The sequence below is a fragment of the Polistes dominula genome, unplaced genomic scaffold, assembly GCF_049000335.1.
Source record: "Polistes dominula isolate Pdom_NZ unplaced genomic scaffold, Pdom_raw_medaka contig_19, whole genome shotgun sequence".
Lineage (NCBI taxonomy): Eukaryota > Metazoa > Arthropoda > Insecta > Hymenoptera > Vespidae > Polistes > Polistes dominula.
Genome location: NW_028301058.1, coordinates 2801640 through 2817899, shown reverse-complemented (window position 1 = coordinate 2817899; position 16260 = coordinate 2801640). Strand labels below are relative to the sequence as shown.

Here is a 16260-nt window from a genome sequence, read left to right as displayed (position 1 = left end):
AAAAAAATAAATAAGAATTAATAACAATAAAATAATTAATAAAAAAATTAATATAAAATAAAATAATTAACAAAAAAATAAAAATATTAAATAAAATAATTAATATAAAAAATACATAATAAAATAAGATAAATGAAATAATAAAATATATATAATATAAATATAAAATAATGATTTAAAAAAATAATTACAATAAAAGTAAATATAAAATAATAATAAAAAAAATAATAATAAAAATAAAAATAAATATAAAGTAAAATAATAAAAATAAATAAGAATTAATATAAAATAAAATAAAATAATAAAAATTGAAATAAATATAAAATAAAATAATAAAAAAAAAGAGTAAGAAATTATTTTTACAAATCCTTTACACACATATTATATATATATAGTTCTCATAACGGGTTTCAATCCACTTTTTAAATCGTTTAATCCACTTTCGTTCTTCTATAATAAACGATAGACACGGAAATCGTTGTCGACCTCGCTTTTTGGTCCTTGCCCTAAATTTCATTTGGAAATATCGATGCAAATGCAGAATAGTGTTCCCCATTCGAGTCTAGTCAATGTAACAAAAGGTATAAATATACATACTACCAATCTAGGTAAATACTTACATATGTGTATGTATTAACATGAATAAAACATGAATATCAATCGTTTCCCATTTATACTTAACTTTCCTTTGATTTCTTATTTATTCTTCTTTTTATTATTATATTTCTTTGTGACGTTAAAATCATGTTGAAATCTTTTTTTTTTTTTTTTTTACCAATTATCTATTATATTCATTCTCATTATTTATTCCTTTTTTTTATTTCTTTCTTTTGTAAAACATTCATTTCATTGATAGAAATAATCGAACGTTACATTTTGTAATACAAAGAAATATAATAAAGGATTACAAAAGTATGAAAAATTTTATAAGGAAAGTCTAATTCTTGTTTGTTTTGTTTTTTTTTTCTTTTTATCTATTATCGATGACGAATAAAAAGTCAATAAAAATCACGTTGACAAATTTACTTTAGGATAAGAAAAACGATGTACATTTATGGGGTATTAGTTTTAAAAAATTTCGATACATAAACGCAAGGTTGGTTTAAGATATAATAGAGATTAGGTTTTAAACTATTATCTTTTTATTTTTTTTATTATTTGGGCTTGCACAGATTTTTTTCTTTATCAGATTAAAATTGATTTTAATTAAGCTTAGCTAACAAATTATTTGCCAATATGAACCAAGTTGGTTTTATCGATTATTCAACTATATACAACGAAATATCCAATAATTTGTTACAATATACTAATCATACTAAGATAAATTTTCACATGTTTTATAAATTCTAACGAAGATTATATTATCATCATTATTAAAACAAATGAATTCAAGTAAAATTACAAGATTACGAGTTGAGGAAAAAGAAAACAAAAGGGAATTAAATTTAAACGACTAGATTGGTAGTTGATCAGAATATTTTATACTAATGTTTTTTTTTTCTTACATTACAGAGATACCTATCACAGTATGGATATTTACCATCCGTCAATCCTGAAAATGGTGGAATTATTTCGGAGGAATCGATGTCACAAGCTATTTCAGAATTTCAAGCACTTGCTGGAATTAACATAACTGGTAAGTTTTTCTTTTTTAATAAAATTCCAATCTATTTACTTTTCTAAATCATTATTATCTTCGACAAAATAAAGTAAAATAAATAATTATAACAAATTAAATTGTTACACAACATGATTGTAACATTTTTTTAACATTGTATCAACAAATTGACACAATGAAACGTTTTGTCAAATATTCGGAATAAAAAACAAATTTTAAAATAAAATAAACAAAATTTGAAATTAAAACAAGAAAAGATTACAAAATGATAAAACAACAACAAAAATATAATAATAATAATAATAATAATAATAAGAAGAAGAATAAATTAATAACAATTAAAATTTGTAATAAATAATTCAAATATTTTTCACCAACTCTACACTTTTTCAATTCATCCTAATACTTTCATAAATCATTTTAAACAAATTCTAAAACATTTGATTATTTATTACACAAATTATTATATACAATATATATAATAATAACAATTTACACATAAATAAGTTACCATATACGTTTTATTTCATATGAACAGAAATATTACTCTACTTTTAAACGTGTTTTAAAGAACATGAATCAGCAAACCCCTTAACGTGATCGTCTCTACATATTTTATGTATTACATACTTTAAACATATGCGTATATTCAATGTCGTATTCACATGACTCACATGGTAAAACATGTGCAATGTAAAATTAGTAAGATCAAACTAATTAAAAAGAGACGCATGAATTAACCTATTAGATCTATAATCATACATGCATAATAACTACATAAATATGTGTATATATATGTAAGTTGAATATCAAAGTCCCAGTTTCAAGTCAAGTCATTCTTTGTAATACATTATTGATTAATCGAACAAAATCCTATCTTTTAATAAAACCCATATATATATATTAGGTCGAGTCATAAGTAACTTCCGATGCGGTTATGTAGAATCTATTTTTCGTATTTACCTACTATAAGTCACCGTAACAAACGGATTTTCGATATCACTATATAGAAGAGGATTCAATTAGTCTTCTGTTAACTTTTTATGCAGTCAATGTTACATTTAACCGTTTTTCTTAACCACTGAAATGGATAGTAAAAAGTGCATATTCGACATGCAATGCTTTAGGAATTGAAACAAGGCAATAGCAATAAAGTGACAACTGAAAAAGTATGCAGCGTATACAGTGCAGGACTGATAACTGATAGGGCAGTCAGAAATTGGTTTGTAAAATTCCGTTCTGGAGATACGATCTTAAAAGATGAACCGAGTGCAGGACGTATTTCCGACTTTGATGAACCTTTTAAAGGTAATATTGGAGCAAAATCCAATAGATACGTTGAACAATTGCAAAGAGTGCAAAAAAACTTCATGAAAGGTGTCTTGCACTTATCAGCCGCAGAAACGCCATTCTTTGTCTCATGAAAAACGGAAGTTATTTATGGCTTGACCTAATATATATATGTATAAAGACTATATATATATTTGTATATTTATATTTATATTTTATATATATATAATAAAACTGCATATATTTTGAACGAATTATTATTTCCGCTAAAGGATGTAAGGAAGTAGGGAACCTATAGGAGGGACGCGCCATGTACATTGCTAGGCTGAAAATGTGGGGGGACAGCTTCCGTTACATCGCGCACCCATGTTTATCTTTAGTATGTATTAACGGCTGTGGTTAGTTTAAGTTTGGAATACTTATAGTTTTTATTGTGATATTTATATTTAATTGTTTTGTTTTTTTTTTAGTAGTTTTCTATAAGTGTAAGTTTAATTTACTCATTTAATAATTACAAATATAAATGTACAAACCTAACCTATAACTTATCGTTTGAATCATTCGCGCGTAATCACGTGACTACACGAGTTCCTGTCCCCCAGCAATGTACATGGCGCGTCCCTTCTATAGGGTCCCTATAAGGAAACATGGAGTAGCGCCGTCTAGATCACTTATTACGAAGCTTTCCAGTAGTGTCACTTTGCGACAGGAACGTGTATGTTATAGTTAGCTCATATTACAAAGCATACTATTAACTATAGTTATTCTTATTTGTGTCAATATATAATACATTAGTTTCTATCAACATATATATGTATTGCAATTAATTAGCCTGCGTCACCCTCTTCTTGCTAACAAGGTTATATGTACAGGTTCATAGGGAATACTGTTGGTAGGAATGTTTTAGAAGTTTTTAAAAAAGTTCGTTGAACACGTGCCTATAACGAAAATTATTTTCTCCGAAATTTGCGTTTATAATTACTTCTTAGTTCACATTGAAGTATGTCGGGTACATCAGAAGCTGAAGAAAGTTACAAATTAAATGGAGAAAATTATAGGACATGGAAAATGGCAGCAAAAATGTTTTTTATTTATAATCATTTGTGGCCGTATGTAACCGGTGATGCAAAGTTAAGTGCAGACGCAAGTGCAGAAGAACGACTAGCATATAATAGCAAGGTTGATGAGGCACTTGCCGCTATTGCAATGTTCATTGAAGAAGACCAACAGATACATATTGCTAATTGTAAAACTGCTAAGGAAGCTTGGACAAATCTTCAGCAGATATATCAACCGAAATCTAGACAGAGAATACTGCTATTAAAAAAGAAAATGATAAGGATAAGACTTACAGAAAATAAGTCAATGGAATCATACTTATCGAGTATAAAATTAATAGCTGAATGTTTACAAGATGCTGGGTTAAAAATGAAAGATAAGGATTTAGCTTATGCAATGTTATCAGGGTTGCCTGACTCATATGATTCTCTAGCTATGTTGTTAGCTAATTTAGATGACCAGAAGTTCACTTCAAAAGAAATTGAAAAATATTTATTGATAGAATATGAAAGAAGAATGTCCAAGGATCAGGATAAAGAATCCAAAGAAGAAGTTTCTCCTTACCAAGTGAATAAGACTGTAGGTCGTCCACTAGAGTACAAAAAGCAAGGTAGAAAGTGTTATCACTGTGGAAAGATGGGCCATGTTGTAAAACAATGTTATAAGAAAAAGTCTGAGGAAAATAATCAGACTAGGTTAAACCAAAAAGGAATAGGTACTTCATCAATACACCTCTATCATACGGAACCTCATTATGAGTTCGATAGTGCTGCTACACATTATGTACGTAAAGATGAATCGTTGTTTCTGAATTTAAGAAAAATTAAACCAAAACTATAGAGAGTTGGAACAACTGAAACGTTGGACAACGAAGGTCAAATAACATTCATGGCTGAAGGTGTAATAGGTGCATAAGTTATTATGTCACCTACATTGAGTACCTACCTACATTGATGATAATATTAATTATGACAAAACTCTTAAGGATGTCTATTATATTCCAAAATGTAAAAGAAATTTATTGTCAGTTACACGGATAAAAAAACATGTAAAAACCGTTGCTATGCAGTATGAAACTGAAATAATTATATATATATATATATGCACATGTAAAAATTATCGATAAACATTGAATCAGAAAATTGACACAATGAACGTTTTGTCAAATATTAGGAATAAAAAAACAAATTGTAAAATTAAAAAAAATAATAAAATTATAATACACATCCTATTTGAACATTGAAATATTTGTACTACCTATTTGAACCTATTTGAACATTGAAATATTTTTACTACGTTAATGTTGAAATAAAAAAAAAAATGAAAACAAATCAAGAAGAAAAGTTTGCAAAATGATAAATCTCGTTCGATCATTGTATATTATTGCATATTTAAAAGGAAAAGTGCATTCTTTGGTGTCTAGACAGTAAAAAAGGACCAACAGAATCCCAGAACTAACTTCGAAGGATTATTTTTGTTGGAGGATACTTTTAAGTAAGTAAAAAGTATTAAAAAAATTATTGGAAATAGTTGTTCGAAGAAACAACAAAGATACAAGAAGCTCTTCTCTTTCTCTGAGTAAATTTCGTTTCGAGGGGAATGAAAAATATTAAAAGAGTCGTAGAAGGTTTGTCGTGGAGGCAAACATTTTCCTTCGATCATTGTCAAGGTCATAGCCTTGACACACGAGAGAGAGAAAGAGAAAGAGAAAACAAACGAGAAAGAATAAACGAAGAGAAACTCGTCAAACAAGTTTGAATTTTATTTTAACGTGAAATTATCTTTGTACTTACATTTTGTTTATTTTTTAAATTTGACTCTTTTTTTTTTGACAAATTTTCACACTGGATACAAAAATTGCTTTTTCGTTTTATATAAAAAATAGAATATTGTAAAAGAAGAAAATAAAATTACACGGTCACGAAGTGAAATGATTCGTCAATGAAAAATGATAAAAGAGGATCATATGAAAAAAAGGAAAAAAGAAGAAAATTGAGAGAATGAGAAACCTTTAAGCTACAGGTAATTTTTCTTCGATTCATCATCATCAACGTTAACGATGACACTTTAAAAAGTATGATTCAGAGTTCGATGAAACACGTTAATGTTGTAGGTGGTAGTAGTGGCGCTTCTCCTCAACCATGATGATTCATAATAATGGTAGGGTATTACACGTTTGTTGGGGGTTTACTGCAAAAACTTGTTGCTAAGTGAAATTTGTAATACGTATAAATGAAATAATAAAACAAACAAAAAGAAACAAAATATTACAAAGTATTTTATTAAAGAAAAAATAATTCTAACCCTTTAACTGACACACCAAAATCACATGTTTTGTCCAGAATACCACAGCATTATTTTTATTGTTCAAAAAATATAATTGTGTGTAAAATAATAATAATAAATTGACCCTAGTAGCACAAAGTATTGAAAAATATTGAATACATGTGTATTTAATATTAAAAAGAGGTTCAATGCCTTTATAATATTAAATACACATGCATTCAATATTTTTCAATATTTTGTGTTATTAGGGGATGTTAATAAAAAATTTTAATTGTTCAATAGGGCACTTTTTTATTTCAAAATATCTTCTATCTATCGGTCATATTCAAATACACAAACTTTCAACTTTCATTTAATTTTTTTACAATTGTAAAAGGTTCATAAGTTTCGGTTACCAATGGCCACCGTGGCAGTCAAAGTGGTAAACACGATATTAAACGCAATAGATACAACAATAAATAGTTTGTAGTTTCTTAGTGTTGAATGAGGAAGAAAATGAGATGTACAGATAATAATGTAATTAATTTCTAATGAACCATTACTAATACAATCAATATTCAAGTGACGAGTAAATAATCTTTAGAATAATTCGCCATTTTTCTTGGAACACAAATAGAAGGAATGTTTCATACCAATTATTAGCATTGTTGAGAAAATTACAGTATAAAAACGTGCAATACGTTTAATATTAATACGTAATTGTTTTAACACGTAACACTTAAACGATTTGAAAAAAAAAAAGAAAAACAAAGTAACCCGTGGAATTTATTAGTTGGATTGTAACAAATAAAAAAGAAAAAACTTATATCATTTAAAAAAAAAAAAAAAAAGAATGGAAATAAAATCTGATCCGATGAAAAAAAAAGAAATTAAAAAAAACAATGATGTGTATGTGATTTAAAAATGGACAACGTACAATCCTATAATAAAAAAATGTCTGACAGTGAGTGAGATAATAAAATATAATAAATACGATATATCGGAAGAGGATACACAAAGTGTCTCGAAAGGAATGGGTGTCAAGGATAAATTCCACGTAAGCGTTAAGAAGGAATTAATACGAGATAAGTGAAGAATATACCCCCAAGTTTATGCTGCTAAAGATAATACGTGTATAAAATAAAAAAAAAAAAATAAAAAAACAATATGTACACGTGATTCACGAATAACGAATTGTTATCCATGGGATATTGAATTAAAATGATAAAAAAAGAAATAAAAAAAACGAATCGAAAGGAACGATTAAATAAAATATAATGAATGGATGGATATAAAAAATAATGGGAAGGAGGGGACAAAAAATAAATTTAAAAAAAAGGAAAGAGAACGAAGGTAAAACCGGAAGAATTATCCAACGATAAAAATTGTATGAATATTCTTGATTGTATATGTATAAATGTATATATATATATATATATATATATATATGTGCTATGCATTTATTATTATTATATATAAAAAACATATTGTTTGAATAAAAAACGTGATTACGATTATGACAAAAAGTTACGAACTTCCTAGATATGAATAAATGATTAAGAAATGTTTTCTTGTTCAGTCTACCGATGAAACGAGATCGATATCTTGATTTGTAATTTTAGATAAAAGACAATTGCATCAAATATTTCGATACAATTAAATTGTTTTATTTTAGAATAATTGTAAAATAATTTTAAAATATTTTTTTTATTTACAATTAATTGAATATTTAATTACAATTAATTAAAATTTTGAATGTTTAATTACAATTAGTTATATTTAAAATGTTTCATTTGATTAATAACACTTTAATTGGCGTAAAATGGCGGCGGTGATAGGCGGAACATTGGCTGTTATTTTATTTATAACTTTATATATATATATTTAAAATTATACGTAAAATTAAATTGGTTGTTTAATTGTTGTTTTTTGTTTTATGTTAATTTTTTCGTGAATGACAATAAAGTTTTTTTTACATTAATTCTTGAAAAATATTACTAGGCCCCTGACGTTTGACTGCGTACACGTGCGGCCATTAAAGTATTAAAATTAAACCATTAATGCAATCATTTATTAAATTATTTTATTCTAAAAGAATTATAAAATAATTTTGGATTGTTTTTTTATTAGAGTTAAATGAAATAATAAAAAATCAAATAAATATATTTTACCAACGCTTAAGTTGTAACATTTAAAGTAACTATATATTAGTCTAGTAATTTAATAAATTATTAATGCAATTGTTTATTAAATTGTTTTATTCTAAAATAATTGTAAAATAATTTTGAATTATTTTTTCTATTAGAGTTAAATGAAATAATAAAAAAACAAATAAAAAAAAATGTATCTTACCAACACCTATATTATCACATTTAAAGTAACTATATATTAGTCTAGTAATTTAATAAATTATTAATGCAATTGGTTATTAAATTGTTTTATTCTAAAATAATTATAGAATAATTTTGGATTATTTTTCTATTACAATTAAATGAAATAATAAAAAAACGAATAAATGTATCTTACCAAAACTTAAGTTATAACATTTAAAGTAACTATATATTACTATAGTAATTTATTTATAAGAGAGTATACGTGAATATAGTAAATATATAGGAAGATGTAAAATGCATAAATAATTGATCGAAGGATACACGCACATCCTCGCACATATGCAAATATTTGTTCAACCATTTCGTGCTGATAATAATAGACCATAAACGTTGTTTCAAGGATCGATACAAAGTCGTGCAATAAGAAACCATCATCATACAATGGATATTAAGCATATAATCCATACAAAAAAAAAATGATAATTTTTAAAAAAATGTTCAATAAATTAATCAAAAAATAAATACAAATTTAATATCACAAATATCACGAGAAAATAAATATCTATAATAAATTATAAAATTATAATGAAAACAAACTTGTAACGCATCAAACATATTACACAAAAAATTATATAAATAAAAGAATAAAAGAAAAATTTTAATTGACATTTGTAATTTATGTTTCAGGTTCCATGAATGAAGAAACGTCCTATTACATGTCCTTATCAAGATGTGGTGTTAAGGATAAAGTAGGACCAAGTTACGATGGAAGATCGAAAAGATATGCACTTCAAGGTTAGTTCAAATTTTATATTGAAATTATTTATTAAATAAATAATTTTAAATACGTTAATATATACGTTATCCAAATATTATAATCTTATCGAAGAAAAAAAGAAAATTAAATAATCTAAATATCAAACTAAACGTTTTGTTTTTTTTTTTAATATGAGAAAAATTGTTAAGATAATTATTAGCCCTTAGAGTGCTATGGACGCATATATCCGTTTGGTAAAAATTACTAGCGTGATCGTTCGACGCATATATATATTTATTTGTTAATATTAATGTAAAATAATATAATATTTATATCAATTAATGAAATTATATTCAAAAACAAAAACTTTAATCATTAAATATAATTTATTATTAATAAATAATTCCGTTCCTACGAAACATTTTAGTTAAAAATATTCAGCACTCAAAGGGTTAACCAATCGATATGCAATCAAATAAAATTTCAACACTTTCTGCACGTAGAAAATTTGTCTTTGTCATAAAAAAAAAAAAACAAAAAACATTGTAAAGCGTAACAATTATTATTTCCAAACTATTCTATCCCTGGGATATGGCATAATCGATTAGTTACCTAATCGTTTAATATGCATTTAATAAATTCAACGTACAATGATTTAAAATGATTTTGAATCGATTTATATTTAAAAAGATATTTCAAGATTTTTGTCTTATTGTTTAATAAAATTCATTCTTACAAATAATCCAATCGATTATGTTCATGTTCGTTTATAGTTTAACACGAGAGGTGTTCTAATAGACATAGGTAACAGGAGTTTCAACTTCCGGTCTCTGTCATTATCGTTCCAGGTCGTCGATGCAAACGCAGTCACCCTAAACGACTTGTTAGTGCTAATAAAAAATTCTCGGAAAAAATCTCGAATGTCTAATCGAAATTTCTAATTCAACAACGTGAAATATATATTTCTTATTGTTAGTGTCGAAAAATTTAGAAATCGTTTGAAAAAGAATGAAACAAAATTTACTATTAACAATGTTATATAATATATTATTATTATAAAAGAATATTAATTCATTAAGTATTATTTACAATTAATTTATTTTTAATTAAGTTATTAATTAAAAGTAATTATAATTAAGTAATATAATAATTAATATTAATCATTAAATTAAGTAGTAGAAAAAAGTTTAATGATAGAATAATATAAATAATTAATAAGTTAGTAGAAATGTAATTAGTGAATGTTATTATAAACAATGAATATAGTAAAATATATATATATTATTATTAGATCATCTACACTTTGTTCTAATCTTCTTTAAAATTAATATTTTAAATTAACTAGATAAAACAAACAAGAAATGATTGCATGCCTTATCATCGAAATATGTTAATTGAACAAATAATCGTGAAAAAAAAAAGAAAAAGATATGACCGACCAATAACCATGACTTTGAACTTTTTTTTCAACGATCACAGTCGTGTTTCGATATTAAAACTCGAATAAAGTTAGAACATGAACGAGATCATCGATGCGTACCTCCTCTATGCATTTTTGTTGTACGACCAATTGTATCAAAAGTTCTGTTAGTCGAACTAAATCAAACTAGAACGGACGTTGTAAAAATAATTTCAAACAATTTGTTTTTTTTTTTAAATATACACCATCGGTATTATATTTTTTATAAATAAATTTTAATTAATACATATAATTATACTATACGATTTATTCATTAAAAGTATCAATTACCCACGTAACGGCACGTTTTAAAAATGATCAACCTTACGTAAAGAAGAAAATGAAAAAAGAAAAAAAAGACAATAAATAAAAAAAAAAAGTAAAATAAGATAATAAGATAGAAAATCGTAGGATGAAAAAATCATAACGACTACGTGTTGTTTGTTATCTCATAGGTTTTCCGCTATATCGTAAATAAATTTTTACATAACCTCAACACGATCATAATTATAGCAACGCGTGCATATGAGAAACGCATCGATTGCATAAATTTAAAGTTACACGGCAGTGATGCATTGATGACACGCAAAATTGTCATTAGTGGTTAGATTCAGGGTCGACTTGATACTTAAAAAAAAAAACCCTCAAGTTTTAACAAATCATTCTCAAAATAATAAAACTTTTATAATTCTCGTATCAATTTGATTTGTTTCTACCCCCTTCTTCACCCCAATTAATTTTCTTCTTTTCTTTTTAAATATTTTCTAAATAATAATAATAATAATAATAATAATAATCAAAGTTTGTTCATATTTAATCAAATATCAAATCAAAATAAAAAATATATGTATATATTATTTTTGTATACAGGATCAAGATGGCGAGTTAAAAAATTGTCGTACAGGATAAGCAAATATCCTGCTGGTTTGGTTAGATCGGAAGTGGATAAAGAAGTTGCTAAAGCTTTTGGTATTTGGTCTCAATACACCGATTTAACGTTCACAGTTAAACATACAGGCTCGGTAAATATCAACCCCCATAAATCCTCGTTTGAAAAACAAAAAACATTTCTTTTCTCATTAATGACAATATTTTATTCAGGTTCACATCGACATCAGATTCGAAATTGGTGAACACGGAGACGGTGATCCTTTCGATGGTCGTGGTGGTACTTTGGCTCATGCTTATTTCCCAGTGTATGGTGGTGATGCCCATTTCGATGACGCTGAACAGTGGACGATAAACAGTTATCGTGGTACAAATCTTTTCCAAGTGGCGGCTCATGAATTCGGACATTCACTTGGATTAAGTCACAGTGATGTTAAAGCTGCCCTCATGGCACCATTTTATCGTGGATACGAACCTAATTTCAATTTGCATTCTGATGACATTGAGGGTATTCAAGTGAGTTTATTATAATACTATTTTAAATTTAATCTCCATTTCACATAAACATTCAATCTATTCTATGTAATTATTTACAGTTAATTAAAGATCATTCATTTATGTTAGAATTGAATTTTGAAATATGCATGAGGAAGATTACTGTATTTTTTGTTTTATATTATAATCCAAATGAACGGTTTGCTAGATCATACATTTAAACATTTATTATTGTTTGATTTTATATTAGGCTCTGTATGGAAGAAAATCAGGTTGGGGACACGGGCCAACGAATGTTCATCCAACATCGATACCACCAACCGGTGAAGAAGATCCAGAACTTTGTATGGATCCTAAAATCGATACGATATTTAATTCAGCAGAAGGACACATTTACGTTTTCAAAGGTACATAATAGAACAAGAAATGACTATAACATTTGTCATTATTTTAATAATCTTTCAATTGATAAAACTAATTCAATTTGTAGGAGAACATTATTGGAGATTAACAGACGATGGTATAGCAAGTGGCTATCCTAAACGAATTAGTAATTCTTGGAAGGGTCTTCCGGGTAATATCGACGCCGCATTTACATTCAAGAACGGTAAAACTTATTTCTTCAAGGTAAGAAGAACCTCTAGTAGTAAAAATAATAAAACAAAATTTCGTGAACAATAGAAACATCAGAATGATTGTTATTTATCTAGGGATCAAAATATTGGAGGTATATTGGAAAACACATGGACGGACAATATCCCAAAGAAATAAGCGAAGGATTCACAGGAATCCCTGATAATATCGATGCAGTTACAGTATGGACTGGAAATGGAAAGATTTATTTCTACAAAGGAACGAAATTCTGGCGATTCGATCAAGTACAAAAGCCACCAGTTAAGAGTACTTATCCAAAACCTATTAAAAATTGGGAAGGTCTTCCGGATAATTTGGATGGTGCTGTTATTCATCAAGGATACACGTATTTCTTCAAGGACAAGGGATATTACAGATTCAACGATCGAACTTTTTCAGTAAGAGTTTCATTTCTTTTTTTTTTTATATTCTTCCCTTTCTTATATTTTAATCAAAGAAATATATAAAAATAATATATGTTTAATTTGTACAGGTTGACATTGCCGAGCCAGCTTTTCCAAGGGCGACAGCTTATTGGTGGTTCGGATGCAAATCAGCCAGTAAAGGGACGTTAGGTAATATCCGATGGCAGGGTGAAAGTCCTGGAGAATCATCCCTCTTTTCCGGCATGCTGGATGCGGACAATCATGACTCGTACGACGACAATAATGATGATGATGATAATAAACATGACGACGACGTTAGCGACATCATTTTAGATGCAGGTATAACGCATAGCTCAGAACAAAAAAATGGCCTTTAATTTGCCTTCAATTCGTATCACTAAGTTCCAGATTATCTTTACTCCCAGAACAACTAATTCTAATATCTAACAACGACAAATATTTCGTTAAAAATCCTTACAAATAATAATTAAATGCATTTATAGCTAAACCAATATTTTGGTCTTTTAACGAAATATTTGTCTTAACGATAAATTGGAACTTTTTTGCTTGGGACAAAACGAAAGCAACAACAAAAATAGATAAAAACAAATAATGGCTAAATAACACACCAAAAAATTGGGCTTAACAAAAAAAAGAAATTATTTTTAATGAAGGAAAATATTTGATATCAATTAAGATAGAAATGGTGTTTCACCATCTGGCTAAATAACATACCTAAGGGCTTTAATTACCATCATATTCAAAGAGATATATGTGTATGTGTGTGTTTGTGTTTTTTTTTTTGTTTTCTTTAACTCGATTAATACATTTTAATTATTTTTATTTTTTTAATTTTTTTTTTTTTTCAAATAAATAAAAGCGGTAACAAAAAGTTAGCGAGTAATTTTCTCGGAAAAAAAAAAACAAAACAAAACGGAAGACGGACGGTTAAAATTCTCACCAGAACGGAAGAGGGTAATGTTTTCTTTTTTTTTTTTCTTTCTTTCTTTTTTATTGTAGATTATTACCAACACGAGAGACATTTATTTTACTTTTTCCGGTTTTTCTTTATAATAAACGAGAATGATATTATCATACGTGATTCGGACGTGACGTAATAATTCGAACGAATCTCTATGAATTATTATATTATTTATTCTCGCGTTCTTTTCTTTTACTTTTTAATTATCTTTTTCGTCACGATTACAACAAATTAGATGGAGAATTAAATTATTATTATTGTCGTCATAGTTAAAATTTGTTTCCCCCCCATAAAAAAACATATGATGCTGCTTAACTAACTTATTATCGAAGACTACTAACCAAAATCTGAAAAAAAAACAAAAAATTAAAAAATGAATTCGCATTCATGTTTAATTTTATTTTTTATTTTATCTTATCGTATATCGTTTTTTTCTTCAAGTTACAAAAATTAAACGAAATTAAGAAAAATTAAAAAAAAATTAAATTAAATTAATCAATAAAAATCAAATAAATTGAAATTAATTAATTAAAAATAATTTAAAAAAAAAAATTAATATGAAATAAAATTATTAAGAAAAAAAAGAACAATTAAATTAAAAAAAAATTATCTCGGAAAAGTAAATGAATAATACGAAAAGCATTACACACAAAACAAGCCTAACATTCGCGAACATGATCATATCATCGTGTTCTTGCATATTCGTGACGTCCTATTGTCCTCTAATTGTTTTTACTGTATTGTAAAAAAAATCACAAATCTCGGAATTTATGTTTTTTCTTTCCTCGTTGTAATATTTTACAACAAAACATTCATCGAAAAATTTTCTTTTCTTTCTTTCATTTCAAAATTATTTGCATAATATTGTATAAAGATTTTTGAATCTTTTTCTAAAACTTGTTTTGATTCATTTTTGTTTAGACAAATATTCAAAAATTCAAAAACCTAATAAAAGCCCCGAAGTATTTTATTAGCCAGTTGGCGAATCGAACACGATCGATATTATATTCCATCTTTCTCTTTTTCCTATCGTATTTGTTTTTTTTTTTTTTTTTTTTTTTTGATATAAATTGCAAAAAGAAATCTTGTCGAATTATCTGAAAAAAAAAAAACAAAAACATTAAGGATAATTTAAATTAAATCATGTCGTCAATGTGTCATCGTTGCCGTATCCAGTACCGGAAAAAAAAGTAAATATTTTAGACATAAGTAACTTCTAAAACAGCTTACTCTCTATACCTTTTTTATTTTTCATAATCTTTATAAAAAAAAAAAAAATTATGCTTATAGGTATGCACTATATATGTGTCTATGAATTGCATGCTAAATTTACGTATGTTTTTTTTTTCTTTTTTTTTGTATCTTCTTTTTCATGCTTTCTATCTCTTTGCAATCTTTTTTTATAACAAAACAAAAAGTTGTAGTAGCTTGTTGTGGGTTATTTTTACTTGTTTCTTTTTTTTTTATTGCACATTAATTATTATTGCAAGAATAACGTAACATAACTAACCAATAGTATTTATGTAAATTCGATGGATCATTAGGATCAATCATAGAAATTTTGAAAGGTATGTTATTCAAATGATTTGATTGGCACGTGTTACGTTTATTTACTATGCACGTATTTATTGGTATATATTATTTGCATAAGTGTTTTCTACACATGCATGTATTATTTGTATATTCTACACTACAAATGTTCTATATCACGTATGTGTGTATGTACGGTGGATTGGCATAGTAAATCACAGTACGAGGTCGATAAAGGAAAAAGCAAAATTATATAAATATTTTCTTACTTACGTATGTGCAGCAAAACGTGTGTGAAATCAAAGGTGGTGCATGGTTTAAAAGAATATTTATATATATATATATAAAAAAATATATATTAAACCATTTAAGAGGTTGACGGTCACGTTGTTTGGAACTTGAACTAATCTTATTAGGGAAGAATCCATCTTGTATTTCTTTTTAACAAATCACAATTCACTTTCACTTATTTATTTTATACGATTTATTTATTCACTTGTATTTGTTTATTTGTTCGTTGAATTATTTTGATTTTATGGTTTTATGCACCATCGCACACTTCGTA

The 16260-nt window shown here is 26.4% G+C and overlaps 1 protein-coding gene across 4 annotated transcripts in view; it reads left to right on the top strand.

Annotated features, from left to right (window-relative positions):
- The window catches only part of LOC107065819 (Matrix metalloproteinase 1), a 42403-nt gene that overhangs the window by 21080 nt on the left and 5063 nt on the right, over positions 1-16260 (top strand). For 2 of the 4 annotated variants that reach the window (XM_015319831.2, XM_015319830.2), the window contains exons 2-9: positions 1513-1636; positions 9253-9360; positions 11652-11803; positions 11883-12185; positions 12415-12571; positions 12655-12791; positions 12875-13195; positions 13291-13372. In XM_015319831.2, the coding sequence (XP_015175317.2) occupies positions 1513-1636; positions 9253-9360; positions 11652-11803; positions 11883-12185; positions 12415-12571; positions 12655-12791; positions 12875-13195; positions 13291-13372 (1384 nt within the window). Of the gene's footprint in view, positions 1-1512; positions 1637-9252; positions 9361-11651; positions 11804-11882; positions 12186-12414; positions 12572-12654; positions 12792-12874; positions 13196-13290; positions 13523-16260 lie in introns of all 4 variants that reach the window. The other 2 variants (XM_015319828.2, XM_015319829.2) reach the window with 1 other exon arrangement.